This window comes from Hyaena hyaena, unplaced genomic scaffold, assembly GCF_003009895.1.
Source record: "Hyaena hyaena isolate Hyena2069 unplaced genomic scaffold, ASM300989v1 scaffold_1494, whole genome shotgun sequence".
NCBI lineage: Eukaryota > Metazoa > Chordata > Mammalia > Carnivora > Hyaenidae > Hyaena > Hyaena hyaena.
Window position 1 is genome coordinate 26,093 of NW_024082126.1, and position 19,233 is coordinate 45,325.

The following is a 19,233-nucleotide window of genomic DNA, read 5'->3' on the forward strand; positions in this document are numbered from 1 at the left end:
ACAGTCAAACACAACAGTATCCGTATCACAGGAATCCCAGAAGAGGAAGAGAGAGGGAAAGGTGCTGAAGGAGTCCTGGAACAAATTATAGCAGAGGACTTCCCCAACCTGGGGAGGGAAGTAGATGTTGAAATTCAAGAGGCACAGAGAACTCCCCTCAGACATAATTTGAATCGATCTTCTGCATAGTGTATTATAGTAAAAATGGCAAAATATAAGGACAAAGAGAGAATTTTGAAAGCAGCTAGGGAGAAAAGGACCCTAACATACAAAGGGAAACCTATCAGAGTGGTGACAGACCTATCTACTGAAATGTGGCAGGCCAGAAAGGAATGGCAGGAGATCTTCAATATGATGAACAGAAGAAATGGGCAGCCAAGAATCCTCTATCCAGCAAGCCTGTCATTCAGAATAGAAGGAGAGATAAAAGTCTTTCCAAATAAACAAAAATTGAAAGAACTTGTCACCACTAAACCAGCCTTACAAGAAATCCCAAGGGGGACTCTCTGAGGGAAGTGTTGCAAGGAACGCAAGATATCAGAGACACCACCACAAGCATGAATCCCACAGAGGACACAATGACTCTAAACCCACATATTTCAATAATAACACTGAATGTAAATGGGCTGAATGCTCCAATCAAAAGACATAGGGTAGCAGAATGGATAAAAAAACAAAATCCATCTATTTGCTGTCTACAAGAAATGCATTTTAGACTGGAAAATACCTTCAGATTAAAAGTAGGGATGGAGAAATATATATCATGCTACTGGAAGTCAAAAGAAAGCAGGAGTAGCTATACTTATATCAGACAAACTGAACTTTAAATTAAAGACAATAACAAGAGACGAAGAAGGGCACTACATAATAATTACAGGGTCCATCCATCAGGAAGGACTAACAATCATACATGTCTACGCACCGAATATGGGGGAACCTAAATATTTAAAACAATTAATCACAAACAGAAACAATCTTATAGATAAAAATGCGCTAATAGCAGGGGACTTTAATACTCCGCTTACAGCAATGGATCATCAACCAGACAGAAAATCACTAAAGAAACAATGGACTTGAATGATACACTGGACCAGATGGATCTGACAGATATATTTAGAACTCTACATCCTGAGGCCATGGAATTTACTTTCCTCTCAAGTGCACATGGCACATTCTCCAAGACAGATCACATACTGGAACATAAAGCAGCCCTCAATAAATATAAAAGAATTGAGATCATACCATGCACACGTGCAGATCATAATGCTTTGAAACTTGAAATTAATCACAGGAAGAAGTCTGGAAAACCTCCAAAACCATGGAGGTTAAAGAACACCCTACTAAAGAATGAATGGGCCAATCAGGCAATTAGAGAAGAAATTTAAAAATATATGGAAACAAATGAAAATGAGATTACAACAATCCAATCTCTATGGGATACAGCAAAGGCAGTCCTAAGAGGAACTTAGGAACATTGCACTCCAGGCCTATTTTAAGAAATTAGAAAAAGTGCAAGTACAAAATCTAACAGTGCACCTAAAGGAACTAGAGGCAAAGCAACAAGAGCACCACAAACCCAGTAAAAGAAGAGAAATAGGAAAAATCAGAGGTGAAATAAACAACATAGAGACAAAAAAAAACAATTGAAGAGATCAATGAAACCAAGAGTTGGTTTTATGAAAAAATAAACAAACTTGACAAACCTCTAGCCAGGCTTCTCAAAAAAAAAAAGGGAGAGCACCCAAATAGACATAATCATGAATTAAAGTGGACTTATTACAACCAACCGCTCAGAAATACAAGCAAAAATCAGGGAATACTATGCCAACAAGTTGGACAACTTAGAAGAAATGGACAAATTCCTAAACACACACTCACTACCAAAATTCACACGGGAAGAGATAGAAAATCTGAACAGACCCATAACTAGTGAGGAAATCGAATCAGTTATCAAAAATCTCCCAACAAATAAGAACCCTGGACCAGATGGCTTCCATGGGGAATTCTACCAGAAATTTAAAACAGAATTAATACCAATTCTAATCAAGCTATTCCAAAAAATAGAAATAGAAGGAAAACTTCCAGACTCATTTTATGAAGCCAGCATCACTCTGATTCCCAAGCCGGACAGAGATCCAGCAAAAAGAGAGAACTACCGGCCAATATCCTTGATGAATACGGATGCAAAACCCCTCAACAAGATACTTGCAAATTGAATCCAACAGCACATAAAAAGAATTATCCAACAAAATCATTCCTGGGTTACAGGGCTGGTTCAATATTTGGAAATCAGTCAATGTGATACATCACATCAACAAAAGAAAAGATAAAAACCATATGAACCTTTCGAAAGATGCAGAAAAAGCATTTGGCAAAATATAGCATCCCTTCTTAATAAAGACCCTCGAGAAAGTTGGGATAGAAGGAACTTACTTAAACATCATAAAGGCCATCTATGAGTAGCCCTCAGCTAACATCATCCTCAACGGGGAAAAACTGAGAGCTTTCCCCCTGAGATCAGGAACATGACAGGGATATCCACTCTCACCACTGTTGTTTAACATAGTGCTGGAAGTCCTAGCATCAGCCATCAGACAACAAAAGGAAATCAAAGGCATCAGAACTGGCAAAGAGGAAGTCTAACTTTCACTTTTTGCAGATGACATGATACTCTACATAGAAAACCCGACAGACTCCACCAGAAGCCTACTAGAACTGATCCAAGAATTCAGCAAAGTTTCAGGGTACAAAATCAACGTACAGAAATCGGTTGCATTTTTATACACCAATAATGAAGCAATAGAAAGAGAAATCAAGAAACTGATCCCATTCACAATTGCACAAAAAATCATAAAATACCTCAGAATAAACCTAACCAAGGATACAAGAGATCTGTATGATGAAAACTAAAGAAAACTTATGAAGGAAATTGAAGAAGACACAAAGAAATGGAAAAACATCCCATGCTCATGGAATGGAAGAATAAATATAGTTAAAATGTCATTACTACCCAAAGCACTCTACACATTCAATGCAATTCCAATCAAAATTGCACCAGCATACTTCTCAAAACTAGAACAAACTATCCAAAAATTTGTATGGAACCACAAAAGACCCCGAATAGCCAAAGTAATACTGAAAAATAAAACCAAAACGGGAGGTATCACCATCCCAGACTTTAGCCTCTACTACAAAGCTGTCATCATCAAGACAGTATGGTATTGGCACAAAAATAGACACATAGACCAAAGAACTCATCAAAGTCCACACCCAAAAAACAAATAATCCAGTGAAGAAATGGGCAGAAGACATGAACAGACATTCTCCAAAGAGGACATCCAGATGGCCAACAAACACATGAAACGATGCTCAGCATCCCTCCTCATCAGGGAAATACAAATCAAAACCACACTGAGATACCACCTCACGCCAGTCAGAGTGGCTAAAATGAGCAAATCAGAGAACTCTAGATGCTGGCGAGGATGTGGAGAAATGGGCACCCTCCTCCACTGATGGTGGGAATGTAAACTGGTACAGCCCCTCTGGAAAATAGTGTGGAGGTTCCTCAAAAAATTAACAATAGCACTCCCCTATGACCCAGCAATAGCACTGCTAGGAATTTACCCAAGGGATATAGGAGTGCTGAGGCATAGGAGCACATGCACCCCAATGTTCATAGCAGCACTCTCAACAACAGCCAAAACATGGATAAGTGTCCATCAACGGATGAATGGATCAAGATGTGGTTTATCTATACCATGGAATACTCCATGGCAATGAGAAAGAATGAAATCTGGCCACGTGTAGCAACATGGATGGACCTTGAGGGTGTTATGCTGCGCAAAATAAGTCAGGCAGAGAAGGACAAATATCATATGTTTGCATGTATAGGAGGATGAGGAGCAACTTCTAACGGAGGACCATGGGGGAGAAGAAGGGGGAAATGGTGGGGGAAAGGGAGAGAGGCAAACCATGAGAGTCTCTTGAATGCTGAGAACAAACTGGGGACTGATGGGTTTGCGGGGGGAGGGGGGAGATGGGCATGGAGGAGGCACTTGTGGGGATGAGCACTGGGTGTTATATGGAAACCAACTTGACAATAAACTATTTGTAAAAAAAAAAAAAATGTGTAAAAAAAAAACCCATTTGAAACTGAGAGGAGACATAATCTCTACAATGGTGAGAAAGTTCACTTCAAGTTAATTTTAGGGTAAGATTTCAAAAGATTACCTAAGAAATTAGGTCCTATCAAATGTGTAGTGAGGAAGTCACTTATGCTATTTCTTCAGTTTCTAAACAAGAACATTAAATGTTCTTGGGGGAACATTCAAACATCATTATTGCTGTAAATTCCTCAGTATATTGATTCATTTTAATAAGGAATTGACCTGCAAGCCCATAAGTGAGTGATAATAAATCATCTAATTAATTTCTAACATTTCTGGAATGCCACAAATTAACTGACTTAAAGAGAATCCCTGGGTGTTACATGTAAGTGATAAATCACTAAATTCTATATCTGAAACTAGGTGTACCATATATGGTAACTAACTAGAATTTATATAAAAACTTAAAAAAATTAACAGAATCTGCCCTTGTATTCTTAGAATTCATGGTACTGTCTTTAGACATTCTTTCTCCAACCCAAATCCTTGTTTTGTCTTAAAGATTTTAAGAGGTAGTGCTTCCCTCTGAAATTCCAAAGTACTCTGAAGTTTTTGAAGTTAATTCTTGGAACTAACAAAATGACATGTTTATCTATATGCAGAATATCTAGGACAAATATTTGCAAAAATTTAATTAGTCAATAGGAGTTACACCTAGTTTACTTACCAAATTAACTACCCTTTTCAATCTTAACCAAAAGTTGCCTTGGAGAACAAATATCCAATAGGAAGTTAAGCCCTCTTGACCTTAAACCTAAATTCTTGAACCTTCCTGAATTTTCTATGCCCCAAGCTAATTTATTATAATTATGTACATGGAAGAATGGGTTAAATAAAATAACTGTCAGCTAAGTTTTTAAATATGTGCATATGAAAATTTATCAACATCAGGTTGCTGAGTTTGATTTATTAACTGGCACTTTGGATTTGTCTAAAATAGACAAATAGAAAACAGGAAATTGTTTTCAGGTAAGCAGGGGGAAACTGAAATCTCTGGTTTCTTTGTAATGTCTAGAAACATAGCATCTGAAGATAATAGATCTTACAGGTCCTCTGCCTCAACCTCTATTCAAGAAGCCCTTTCTTTGATACTGGATTGGTAAGAAAGAAAAGTGAATTGTTGGTAAACAAAGAAGGTAGGAGAAGATGAAGGAATGGTATTACATTTTGAAAGATAAGGCCTATCTGTAAAACTAGTTACCAGCATTAAGATACTGGATTCAGATAACATAAAAACCAAACAAGTACTTACATCGCTAACAATGTCCCTTGAAGCTTTGGCCATCTGCACAGAAATTGCATCAACTGGGAGATCATATCCTTTCTTCAAAGCTTCTTCCCATCCAAGTTTATAGAGTTTCTGGAAATTAAATAATTTAGCATTATTCAGTATATGTTAAAACCCCAATGGATTACTGGACAACAGTTTACCTAGAGAGGAGACATCAGATTTTATCATCTACCTTATCTCTAAAAATATGGATAAAAACAAATTAAGCTGTTTTTATGGAACACTGAGTTACTGTTATAAGATTTTCCTTCTATTTTCTGGCTCTGAGAATAGGCTCAGTTGTGAGATACACAGTACAACTTTAGAGTTGCTTTTCTATTCAGACATAATAAGGGAATATTAAGTATATCAGGTACTTTCCTCCTGCTGTTAAGTACAGTCTAGGCTATCTGAACCACAGATATGAAAATAATTGGTAACTAAAAAAATTCAGGTAACAAAATTTTGATTATCTAAGTGATAAAAGTAATAAATGCTGAAATGCTTTTTATGAGGTGAAATAAATGAATTAATCTTTATGCTGAAATTTATTGAATGGATACAAGTGGGTTAAAACTAGACAATAATAAAAACAGTTGTAAGTTATCCAGATCTTTGTATGTATTCAACACAAGGACTGTGTGGAAAGCTTCCCATGGAAATTTCTCATTTGGTCCTCACAGCAATTTAATGTCATAAGCATTATTATGGCCCCAATTTTAGGGATGAGGAAACTACGGCTTAGACCCAATGTTATGTAATTCATAAAAGCCAAACCCAAACTAGGTCTGATCCAATTGTTTTTCTTTCAACAATTATTTATTGTTTCCTACTCTGTGCCAAGGACAATGAGTATTGAGATAAATCAAAGAGGCACAGAGCCTACCTCCACGGAGCCTAAGAGGCACAGCTAAAGCCCTTCCTTTTAACCACCATATTTTGTAGCATCTCTAGCTAGTCAGTTTGAGTCATTCATTTCCATTGCATTTACATCAGTTATTTACCATTACATCATTTAATAAGTTTAATTAGTTTTAAGCCAAATTTTATTTAACTTTACCTGGCTATACATAGCTTGATTCTGCTTGGCTTGTAAAATATCTGGTGTATCTGGCATCACATGAATCTTGGTTTTATCTTTGTTCCAGTCAATGGTATATAAGTGCTAGGAAGTTAGGGGGAAAAAAAGACATTTGAAATTTGAATAGCTTTTTAGGATCAACAGGAAAGAAAACAACTTAACAGCATTTGAATGCACTCAATTTGAATTAGATTAAATTTAGTAACTAAAGTAGCTTATGATTCAGTAAAGACACCAAAACCAAACTCAGATTTTTCAAAAATAATAGTGTAGGTATTTTCTATCTTCTAGAATGGATTGAAAATTCTTCATAATAATTTAATCAAACAAATGATTTGTAACTCAATTAGAAGGTCATGGGAAATGGGGCACCTGGGTGGCACAGTCAGTTAAGTGTCCACCTCTTGATTTCAGCTCAGGTCCTGATTTCAGTTGTCAGACTGAGCCCTACATCAGGCCTTGTACTGGATGTGGAGCCTGCTTAAGACACTCTCACTCTCTCTCTGCCCTCTCCACTTGTGCTCATTTGCTCAATCACCCCCATCCCCTCCTCAAAAATAAAAAGGGTGGGGGGAATAAAAGTAAGAAGTAGGCAGAAGAAAGTTATGTAGGGACATGCTCTAGAATTGTTTGTCACTGCCCAGAAGTGGTGGACTCCAGCTAAATTTCTCCAACAAGGGCCAGAAGTTGCTAGCCCTGCCTTGCTGGGAGCTGTATACAAGGACAGCTGCATGGAAGGAGCTGAATAGAGGGGTGGTTGTCTACCTTGTTCATGGTATGTGCATTCTGCTTGGCAAGAACCATGTCCATAGAGTCATTCAGCTTCTTGAACTGGAAGTTGCTAGGATGCTGGCGGTATTTCTGATCACTGGCATATTCAGTCGCTTTCTTGGCATTCTCCACTTCTAGGGAACCAGCTGGACTCCAACCAAGTCCTTTGTACCACACATTGTAGTCCTGCTTGTATTCATTCTAGAAAGAGAAGAGACAAATTCTACTTTACCTTATCAATTACTTTACCTTTATCAGTTTAGACACAAAAGTATAGAGGACTGTGATCTCCATTCCTATGCTAGGAATCCATCCATCACCCAGAAGGAAGAGAGACTTACATCACTCTGTATGCGATTCATGTTCCTGGTCAACTCAATGCTCATGGCGTCTGGAAGAAGGACGTACTTGTGAATCAAGTGCTTGTAGTTGGTGTTGGTGATGTTGGCTTGGGCATCCTTGGCAGCCGTGACGCTGAGCATGTCAGCAGGAGTATGATAACTGGTCTTTGTCTTCTCATAGTTTTTCTTGTACTCCCGATCAGACTGCATCTTAGCCACTTCCATGGAATGGACTAATTTGGGATCATCCTCAAGACTACGGAAACCAACCATTTTCCCCCTTTCCTTTTCATAATTGTATTTGTATTTATACTGTGAAAAAATTAGGATATTTGTTTCAGCAATTCTTTTGACTAGAAGCATAATATTGTCGATATTCTGCATTTCATAAAAAGTGAGACTTGCATAGAATTCTAGTTTATAAAACACATTTTCCCCATTTATTTGTGTAACTTGATATTCAAGAACTATATACTGTGAGGTAGATTACAAAGTTATTATTATTGTCCCCGTGTTATAGATGAGTAAGTTGAGACCCAGAAAAGTGACTGACTTGCTAAGGTCACTAGGTTTTAGAACCCAGACCTTGTGATGATATATCACACTGACTTCCACACACACTCTGTTGTTAGTGTTAAGGATATCTTCAGTAGGTGGTAAGAGTATAGCAAATGAGTGACAAAAGCAAAATGTTCTAAGCAGTTTAATGAAATCATCCAGCCAGTTTTTTACTGTTGACAATTAGCTTAGTTATGAGATATCATTTCAGAGTAGTTTTATAGAGCTCCTTTTCCCTTAAGACTGGCACAATAGGGAAGAAGTTTTACTATTTATCACTCAACCTCTCTACAGAGGAGGATCCTGATACACGGAAAGCTTTTATCCTGCCTATCTCTTGTGAGTTTGAGTGTACAAGTTAGGGGTTAGGAGCTCAGGGAGCCAAATTACTCCAGCATAATAGAGGGAAAAGAATTTGGAGATTTTAGGACAATGTAATAGTGGCATCAGGATGGACGGGTAGGAAAGATGAAGAACACATATGGAAAATGAGAGAGAAAGTGTCATTGTGGGGGTGGCTAAGGGAAGACTGCTCTGAAATGTGCTCTTCTCATTACCCCCAAATCACTCAGCACTCACTGTGAGTATATTTCTTGTGGAAACAACCTAATGAAAGAACTGAGTTTCACACAGGTGATGTGGCGATGGTGTGTTGGCACACCAGCTGTCTGGGGGGAAAAAGGCTTCATCTGCAGTGTTTGTCAATTTCTGTGGTGTAAATACTCCTACCATGGCTGATGTCAAGCTACCAAGAATTTAACAACTGGCTTGCAAAATTCCTGATTATTTAATAATCAGCTGTCATGGGTGCAAAATATCAGCACCTAGTATACCACTTAATGAGACATCCTGTTAGGAGGACAGTTCCTAAGAGGCAGTAAGCAAAAACAACCCAAGTCTTTCAGCAGGAAATCTTGGTGAAGGTCTTTGGATTTCTACAGGCTACAGCCTAGGGGATGGAGTTCAAAGAAAATTCACCTAAATCTCATAAGCCAGGGAGCACAAAGATGTGAGGTCATAATGTGGTTAGGGTTCTGGTTTGGTTTTTTTTGTTTGTTTGTTTTTGTTTTTTCGGAAACACCAGAGACAACAAAACAGCAAACCTAAGAAACACTCATTGTATAAAAGGCCATTGTTAGCAGGCATGCTTTGTTCCCCCCATATTTTATCCATGGAGTGTTTCTAAAACTCAGCCCTTATTATTTTGGTAAATTAGAAGAAAACAACAACAACCCAGCCAGGTGAGTGCTTTCCTGCAGACTTACATCACTTGCAATATCTCTTGAGGCTTTGGCAGCTTTGATAGGAATTGCATCAGTTCTGAGATCATAGCCTTTCTTTTTAGATTCTTCCAAAGAAAGTTTGTAGAGTTTCTGTAAAGAGAGGCAAGGGAATAATTTTCTTCTAAATAGAAAAGCCTAGGCTTATTTTATTTATTTATTTTTTTACAAATAGTTTATTGTCAAATTAGTTTCCACATAACACCCAGTGCTCATCCCCACGAGTGCCCTCCTCCATGCCCCTCCCTCCTCCCCCCTATATCCATCAGTTCTCAGTTTTTGTCATCATTCAAGAGTCTCTCATGGTTTGCCTCTCTCCCTTTCCCCCACCATTTGCCCCTTCTTCTCCCCCTTGGTCCTCTGTTAAGTTCCTCCTAATCCTCCTATACGTGCAAACATATGATATCTGTCCTTCTCTGCCTGACTTATTTCACTCAGCATAACACCCTCAAGGTCCATCCATGTTGCTACACAAGGCCACATTTCATTTTTTCTTATTGCCATGTAGTACTCCATGGTATAGATAAACCACATCTTCTTGGTCCATTCGTCCGTTGATGGACACTTAGGCTCTTTCCATTTTTTTTTTTTTTTTTTTTTTTTACAAATAGTTTATTGTCAAATTAGTTTAAGCCTGGGATTATTTTAAAAGGGTAAACACTAGCACTTTGGCATCATTTTTATTTTTGAGCAGAATGCTTCATTGGTGGTTCAATGGCTAAATGTTCTTAACAAATAACAAAATTGTGTTTGAAAAAAGTCTACTACAAACCCAAACATATCTTCAAGAAACCACTAGAAAAAGGAAGCTAATGATCTCTTGGGTTGTAAATATGCTTTTTAAAAATGCAAAAGCCCAGCAGATTCTAATTGTATGTTTTTATCAATTAAGAGTCAAGGAAAGACTATGAAACCACCATACTCTTACATCAGAAGAAAACTTCACTGTTTTGCAATTAACACTTTTATTTATGTAATTGTGTGGATTTTACAACCCAAAAAGGAGTCATCAACCCCAAATCCTTATGGAATTCAAAGAGAAGAAAACACTGGTAGGATTGGGGATTTCCTAGCAACTATGGTTAGGTTGAGAAAGAAAGGGAAATAAAACACCTACACATTTTCTAACACTAAGTGTTGAACATTCCTTGTTATAAAGCTTGCTCCAAATCCTTCAAAATGTTCATCTTCTCTTTCCGTTTAACATTTCTCGAGACCCCCGCCCCCTCCTTTAGGACCATCTCAAAGGCCTGGTAGAGAGAGAGACTCCAGGAACCAGGCCCCAGGATTTTCACTTCCTTTTTCTCTTCTGGGGGTGGGGATGGGGGCAAGCCCTTCTCTTCCTGCCAGGCCTCTTAGTTTGAGAAGGAGTACCCGGCCTCAAACAAAATCCAACTGCCCTTCCGATTCCTAACTGCTGGGCCAAGTCCCATTGATAGGCCTGCTCCAACTCTTAGCAAGGCAAGATTAGAAAGAAAGATTCTCATTTGTGGATTCCAACTCTTATTTTCAAAACATTTCTTCTCAGAGTTGAGACATTACTTAGTTAATTTGTTTATACTAGCTCAAATAAACCAGGGGGAATTATACTTACATCACTCATATTAATTGCATTTGCCTTTGCCAAAATAATCTGGGGGATATCGGGCATAATGTGGACTTTGGTCTTATCAGCCTCCCATGCTTGTTTGTAGAGATGCTGGAAAGTTAAAAAAATTTAAAAAAAAGGAAGTTAGTATTTAAACATCTTTAAATGTGCTCACTTAACATATGTATATATACACATATCAATATTTCATGTATTTTTTATAAACTAGCTCTTATTTTTTTAATGGAAAATATACTCATTCAAACAAGACAGTGGAGATTATATAAGATGGAAAGTAAAATGATGCCAAGGTGAGAATCATAGAAATAGCAAATGCTGTACAGAGAGGTATCTTAGTGGTCCTCAGTTGAATCCTTTTGTTGCAGAGTTGAGGAAATTATGGCCCAGAAAAGCAATGCACCTTCCCTAAAGACACACAGCAGGTCTGGGCCATAATTTCTGCAGCTTTTTAAGAAGAGGATGAGGATTCTCATCTTGGCATCATTATTCTGAAGTGATTTAAATCATTACTACTGAAAATGAAATGAAAGATTTATGTGAGCTTGTGATAGCTTAAATACTAAATCTTAAAAAAGGGCACGGAGATTTGTGCCTTGTGTTTTAGGTAAGTCCCTATCAAAGACACTGGTCATCTTGACAAATCAGTTTTCTTTCTCAGAAGACTCCAAGGGATTGACTCAGAGACAGCATAATACAGTTCTCTCTAGTGCAAGTAGGACCATAATTTTCTGCAATTGTTTAATGTTAAAGTCCAAATATTTTTCCCTTTCTTTTGCCAATCAACGGCATTTGAAATCATGATGCATTCCAATGCTGTTGCAATTATTTTATTATTTGTAACTTAAAAAGAGAAGTACAAGGTTGATGTGCTTGTTGGTCCTGGTATTTATTATGGCTAATAAACTTTAAAACATACAGTAAGCTTTTTCTAAAGGGTAGAATAATTAATGATCCAAGGAACGGCAGATAGAGAACAACTGCTCTCATGATTTGCTCACAGAAGGTCACGGCTCTGAATGCCGCTACAGCCACATAATCTGAGTCTTCAATTCCACTGAAGCAGCTAGGAAACAGGGTGGGCTGCAATACCCAGCTGTTATCAGGCAACAATCTACCGGTTCAGCGTCATGAACTTCTACTCAACCTCATCTTAGACAAACAAGACTTTGTTACAAAATGTGCATGGAAAGAAACAATTCATATTTATTTTGTTATGTCTGTGGGGAAGAGTGGTTCACTAAACATTTGGGGGGGACCATGATTTAGGACTCATTTCTATCTTTTTTTAAACTATAAGTTCCCTTCCTTAAAAAAATTTTTTTTAATGTTTACTTATTTTTGAGAGAGAACACAAGCAGGGGAGGGGCAGACAGAAAGGGAGACAAAGAATCTGAAACAGGCTCCAGGCTCTGAGCTGTCAGCACAGCGCCTGACTCAGGGCTCAAACTCACAAACCTCAGATCATGACCTGAGCTGAAGTGTGACGCTTATCCACCTGAGCCTCCCAGGGGCCCCAACCACAAGTCCCTTTTGCAAAGTTGAATAAACATTGTGATGCCCTGAAACCATTAGCAAAACCCATAGGTCAAATGTAAGAATGCCTGGCTTTTTCCCGGTGCTTAGGAAATATCACATTACTGAAAGACTTACTTCATTCATAATTTTTGCATTATTCTGGGCCAAAACCATGTTCATTGAGTCCATCAAAGTGGAATACTTCAAAGTGTCTGGGTGCTGGCGGTACTTCTTTTCACTGATAATCTCCATGGCTTTCTTGTTTTTCTCAGCCTCCAGGGAGCCCAGAGGGAGCCATCCAATGCCCTTCATGAAGTCAACATAGTCAGCTTTGTACTGATTCTGCAAAAGAGCAAAGGTTCATGGATGAGAAGAAGCCCAAACTGCCAAGAACCATGACTGAGTGTTCAATATTCCGTAAGTGTCCAACTAATAGTGTATCAAATTTCAACTCTTTTCTGTCCCTAAATGGGATCTTTTTCATATTTTCTTACATGAGAAATTAAAAACAAGCAGTAATATCCTTGTGATTTTCCTCAATGCCCTCATTAAAGAAAAAAATGCTAAGAAATACCAATTAGATTAACTATCACATGACTATTCTCTCAAGAAAAGTAACTATGCTGGCTCAACTTTCTTACAAAAATTCCCAAGTTCCCTTGGTTGACAGAGGGTCACTGGGACCCTGGTTCTCTCTTTCACTATAAGCTTTGCTCACCACCAATGTTACAACTCTCTTAGGTATACCAGAAACCTTACGGGTACTCTGTGCAAATTTTTTGTTTTTCCCCACTCAATTCTGATATTTGCCTCTGCAACTCTACCATGGTTGGTTTTATATGAGAAAAATATATACCCCACCCCCAGCAATTAATAGTTCAGCTCTTAGATTCTCAAAGAGAAATATATGCGAGGCGTGGCCTGCCTTTGGTTTGTAATTTAAATTCCCTCCTCACAGCCACAAAATAAATGGCTTAACGCTGAATTCTGTTCCTCACATGCATTCCAGTAGTTGCCTCAGGCCTCACCTCCTCAATGTTTCATCAGCAAGTAATACAAGCAACTGCAAAGTTGGAAGTAGTGGAATGAAAGTTGATTAGAAGTAAGGAGAGCTATCAAGTCATCCTACTTTCTGTCTTTCCTCTTACTCTTGTATCAGGAGCCATTTATGCTTCTGATTCTCTTTGCTAGACATGCTTCCTTCAGCATGTTTTCTGCAACAAAATTTCATTTGCAATTGCTGGATTGAGCATTCAACAATCCTCACAGCAAGAATGGTAGAAAATAAGACTTTAGTTTCTAGAATTTACCCTCTTTTGTTAAAAGAAATAAATTCAATCTAAGGTAAAAAAAAAAATTTGGTGGGAAATTACACATGAATTTCTTTCAGGATTCTCATAATGATTTAGGGTCATTAATGATTCACTTATTATCCAGAGTCAATGTTCTACAAATGATGTGGCTGTCACGTACATCACTTTGAAGCTGCATCATATTTTTGGCCAATTCAAAGCCCATGGCGTCCGGAAGCATGTTGTAGTTATGGATCACATTTCTGTAGTTGGCATTGGTGGCCACTTCCTGAGACTTCTTGGCTGCCACCACACTTAACATGTCCACTGGGGTGTGGAAGGACGTCTTAGATTTCTCATATGCCTTCTTATACTCCCGGTCAGACTGCATCTTGGCCACCTGCATGAAGTGCACCAGCTTGGGGTCGTCCTCTAGGCTCCGGAAGCCAATGTGTTTCCCTTTGGTTTGTTCATAGGCTTGCTTGTATTTGTACTGTGGATGGGAAAGAAAGCATAGAGATGAAGTTAGTGAAAGAAAGAAAACAAAATGTAATTCATTAGATGTCATGAGTTTTGTCATAGGTGTATGGTTTTAGAGCTACTATACAATTAGAGAGAAGCTCACAGGGGCTGGGAACAAATTCTTTTTACTTCAAATTTCTTGCCAAACTTGATTCCACAGAAAGAAAATGATCTCAGAGTTAATCAAGGAGATGTATAAATAAGTTGTTTTAGGGTGCTTTAGAGAGGTTTTCTCACTCAGGTGTCTAATCAGAAAAGGCTACAGGCACAATTTCTCCTGGTGCATCTTTAATTCAGGAAAGAGCAAGATCATGGGTCTCTTGGGTAAAATGTGTAGTCTGCATCCCTACATTCGCCCAGAATTGCCTGTAAATGACCTGAATACTCTAAGAGCAACTTGTCTTAACATGACCCAGTTACTTTTTATATCAAATAATGAACAAATGATTAGAGGGTCCTTGGACTGGGTAAAGAAAAGTGTCTTGTGTGTTTCTTGGATTATGATCCCACCAACACTAGGTAGGGTTGACTGCAACTATTGAATATGCACACGAACTTGGCTTATTTGTGCCTCATTTACTGAGTCTAATGAAAGTCCAGTGGAAGTACTTACATCGCTGGCAATGTCTCTACAGGCTTTTGCAGCCTTTATTGGAATGGCATCAGGCCTCAGGTCATATCCTTTCTTCTTCTCTTCTTCCCAGCCAGCTTTGTACAGTTTCTAAATGATGAAACAGAGTAACACCAGCAGCTTGTTATTTGGGATAGAATGGGAATCCTGATTTGAAGCGGTTGGCATGTAAAAGAGAGGCATTCCACAAATATTAGTTCCCTCCATCCTTCTCACCCACTCTGTGGTTGTTATTCTACTTACATCACTCATGGTGATTTGGTTCATTCTGGAAAGTAAGATGTCTGGAGTGTCTGGCATGACATGAATGGTGGTCTTGTCTTTGTTCCACTTTTCAGTGTAGAGCCTCTGCAATGAGACCAAGCACATGATTGTAGAGCAATACGAATTTGTAACATGGAGAAAGAGACTCACTTCTCCATGACAGAAGAGATTAAATCTGATACTGGGAAATGGATAAAACAGCAAGAAGATGGGGTGATGAGACTGAACACACAATGAGGGAAAAAAAAAACTATCAAACAAGGGAGCCTCCTTCCCTAAACAACACATGCCATGTTTGCCCAACCTCACACTACATGGAGTTCTTCAGTTCTGTCACACCCTCTGTGTAGTGCACACAGATAGTCCGAGGATCCGTATATGTGAGAGCTCTCTAGACGTGATGAACATTACAGAATTCCTCCTCCAGCACCACCAAGACCATCACAAAGAATAAAAATGCTGACGAAGATTATAGAGGTACCGCCAGGCTCCATGACTTGAGTGCTATGAGGATTCTCAGAATGACCCAGCAGTTGGGCTCTTACCTTATCCATATTCAGTTTGTTACTTTTGTTAAGTGCTTGTTCCATTGTGTCCATGGCATAGGTAAACTTCAGCTTCTCAGGATGCTGGCGATACTTCTTCTCACTAAGTATATCTCCTGCTTTCTTGGCCTTCTCCACCTCCAGTGACTCTATGGGGACCCAGCCGATCCCTTTCATCCAGTTGGTGAAGTCGGATTTGTATAGATTCTTTACAATGAAAAAGGAAATTTTCATCAGAAATAGTCAGGGCTTGAGAAATCTTGGCTAGATGATTTACTCATTATCAAAAAGAAAAAAAAAAGAGGGAAAAGAGAATAACCTGCCTTTTATTCCCTATCATCTTTTGGAAAAAAACAAATTACAAAGTGATTGAAATCATGGTAGTTTTGAATGGGAAAATCTGAACAGTAATTCCTTTTTAAACTTAACTTTCTTGGAGGAAAAGGTAAAAGAATTTTACACTGGAAAAGATAGTATATTGCACCCATTTGAACCTCTTAGCTTTTCACAGAATACATCATATATTGTGTCTGACACACACACACACACACACACACACACACACACAGTAACTAAAACAAAAATGTTAAAGCTATATATAGTTCACATGAGTGAAATTCTAAAACTCCAAATTCTAGAAAGGATCCCTAATTATAATGAGTCCAACTAGGTTTAAGATGAAGTAAATGGAATTGCCAATTTCTTGTTTGTCCCTCCCACCAGCTAGAAATGGATAACTAATTCTATGCTCACGTGTTAACTGTTACATACATCGCTTTGGATCTGCATTGCATTCCTGGAATGCTCCACATTCAAGGCATCAGGCAGCAGAGTGTAGCTGTGGAAGGGCTGTTTGTAGTTCGTGTTGGTAACAGCCTCCTGAGATTTCTTGGCTGCGGTCACACTGAACATGTCCAAGGGTGTGTGATACCTGGTCTTGCTGGCTTCATAGCCCTTTTTGTACTCACGATCTGACTGCATTTTGGCTACATTCATGTAATGAACCAGTTTAGGATCATCCTGAAGACTGAGAAATCCAATTTGCCTGCCTTTGGCTTTCTCATAAGCCTCCTTATACTTGAACTATATTAAAAAGAAAGGCAGAGAGAAGTTTGATGGGGTCAATTATAGGAAATACTAAAGCATTACATTGAATTTATATAACAAAGTAAGCAACAGTCAAATTTGTTTTGAATCCAGGTAATATCTAAGTTTTTTAGTATTTTTAAATAAATAACTAGGAAAGTATTTCTAATGGAAGGTCTTGAGATTTCCTTTGGGGATAATTAAGAATGGGGTAATTTGTGGTTTACATCAAGATCATTCATAATTAGATTCTTTGAGTATTCTCGGAGGTTCCTGAAAAGTTTTGTAAGGATTTGGTATATATTTTTTTATAATCGTTTCCAAAGAAACCTGCATTACTTTATAAAGTACTTGGGTAATCCTGAGTAAATTCAGTTCCAAATGAATTATTACTCTACAAAGGTATATCAATTCATATAGAAAATATAACTTAATTTGTAAAAAGTAATTAATTAAGTAGGTAAGTAATGAAAATCCTCTCATTTGATCTATAATTCTTCCTGGTTTATCAGATTAAAAAAAGTTTTAATGTGTATTTATTTTTGAGAGAGAGACAGAATGAGGAAAGGGGAGGGGCAGAGAGAGAGGAAGACACAGAATCTGTAACAGGCTCCAGGCTCTGACCTGTCAGCACAGAGCCTGATGCGGGGTTCGAATCCACAGACCATGAGATCATGACCTGAGCCAAAGGTGGACCCTTTACCGACTAAGCCACCCAGACACCCCTATGTTTTATCAGATTCTTTCCTTGTCAAAATTATATTGTTAAAAATTGTATTGTTTTAAAATACTTGGGAGACTTTGATTTAGTGACATTTTAGTATGCCAAGGTTTTTTCTTGAAAAAAATTCAAATAAAAAGCAGTTTCCAAGTTCGTAACAATAATACCAATGAGAGTAACAAACATTTCACAGTTTAAAAAATTTTCTTCTTTGTATTGAATTTCTAAAGATTTTAAAGTGACATGATATAAAAAAATCATTGGCACTTGGGATGTTAGGAAATATTTTAATACTATTTTATTTCCTAATATAGCTTATATGGCCTCATATACCATGTAAAGATTTTTAAAATATAGAGAAGAGTTTTCTACCTTCAGATTAGACTTACATCACTAGCAATATTCCTTGAACTTTTTGCAGCAACAATTGGAATGGCATCTGGTCTCAAATCATAGCCCTTAGCAAGAGTTTTCTTCCAGTCTGCTTTATAATGAGACTTGAAAAAAAGGAAAGAGCATCTTATTATTTTATTATTATTCTTGAATATATTTCTCTATTTTCAAACTTTCCTATAATAAGCATATAATACTTTAATTTTTTTATTTTTTTGAAATGAAGCAATTTAAACTTATAGAAAGATATGAACACTAAAATAAAAAATTCAGATGTAGTACCACCCAGACTTAAGTAATGCTTACGTCTTTTTAATGTTTTATTTATTTCTGAGAGATAGAGACAGTATGAGCAGAGGAGGGTCAGAGACAGAGGGAGATACAGAATCTGAATCAGGCTCCAGGCTCTGAGCTAGTGGTTAGCGCAGGGCCCAAACCCACAAACTGTGAGATCATGACCTGAGCCGAAGTCGGATGCTCAACCAACTGAGCCACCCAGGTGCCCCAGTAATGTTTAAATATTACTTACAAAAGCAGGGAAATTTTTAAATAAGCCAAAACCATAGAAATTAGTACCAAAAAAACTTTATTTGGAGATAAAAGAGAGCCTAGAATGTTAGGAAGAATGACTTAAGTCATCTTTTAAGAAATGAACGATTTTGAGAGAGGGCAAGATGGCGGAGAAGTAAGGAGCTCCGTACTTGCACTCGCGCCCATACATCACACAGATAAGAAATGAACGATTTTATCCAGGTTTGATTATGTTTCTAAATTAGAATTTAAAACTTTTTTTTTAAAGCAAAAGGAAACAACTCTTAATAGTGAATTTACACATTACCAACTATGAATCTAGACTACCCAAGAGGCTAGTTACATGCAAAAAAAAGTTTCTAAAGAAAATTAAAATAAACTTTTATACAAGTTTTAATGATTGAAACAAAAATTATACAAATACTTGTCTTTATTACAGGCTATTCATTACTGTACTTTCTAATCTTGTGTATCTCATTTTGATTCACTTTTTAAAAAATGGAATATACCTTACTAGATTGATTTTATAACCCACTAATGAGTCATAGCCCACAGTTTAGAAAAGCTTGTATTAAATCAAATTTTATGGTGGCTTCTAGTCTCATATTCTATGATAAGGGTTCAATCTATAAGCTGTTGATTCAAAAATTGGCCCCA

General features: G+C 37.7%; 1 protein-coding gene across 1 annotated transcript in view; it reads right to left on the reverse strand.

Moving 5' to 3' along the window:
• LOC120225731 (nebulin) overlaps nt 1-19,233 on the reverse strand; it is a gene marked incomplete at its 3' end in the record, with an annotated part of 101,507 nt that overhangs the window by 26,086 nt on the left and 56,188 nt on the right. Inside the window, exons 38-50 of the mRNA XM_039223898.1 lie at nt 18,042-18,149; nt 16,617-16,928; nt 15,846-16,052; nt 15,280-15,384; nt 15,019-15,126; nt 14,065-14,376; nt 12,727-12,933; nt 11,062-11,166; nt 9,453-9,560; nt 7,630-7,941; nt 7,283-7,489; nt 6,497-6,601; nt 5,419-5,526 (exon numbers count right to left, since the gene is read on the reverse strand). Coding sequence (XP_039079829.1) covers nt 5,419-5,526; nt 6,497-6,601; nt 7,283-7,489; nt 7,630-7,941; nt 9,453-9,560; nt 11,062-11,166; nt 12,727-12,933; nt 14,065-14,376; nt 15,019-15,126; nt 15,280-15,384; nt 15,846-16,052; nt 16,617-16,928; nt 18,042-18,149 — 2,304 coding nt within the window. The remainder of the gene's footprint in view (nt 1-5,418; nt 5,527-6,496; nt 6,602-7,282; nt 7,490-7,629; nt 7,942-9,452; nt 9,561-11,061; nt 11,167-12,726; nt 12,934-14,064; nt 14,377-15,018; nt 15,127-15,279; nt 15,385-15,845; nt 16,053-16,616; nt 16,929-18,041; nt 18,150-19,233) is intronic.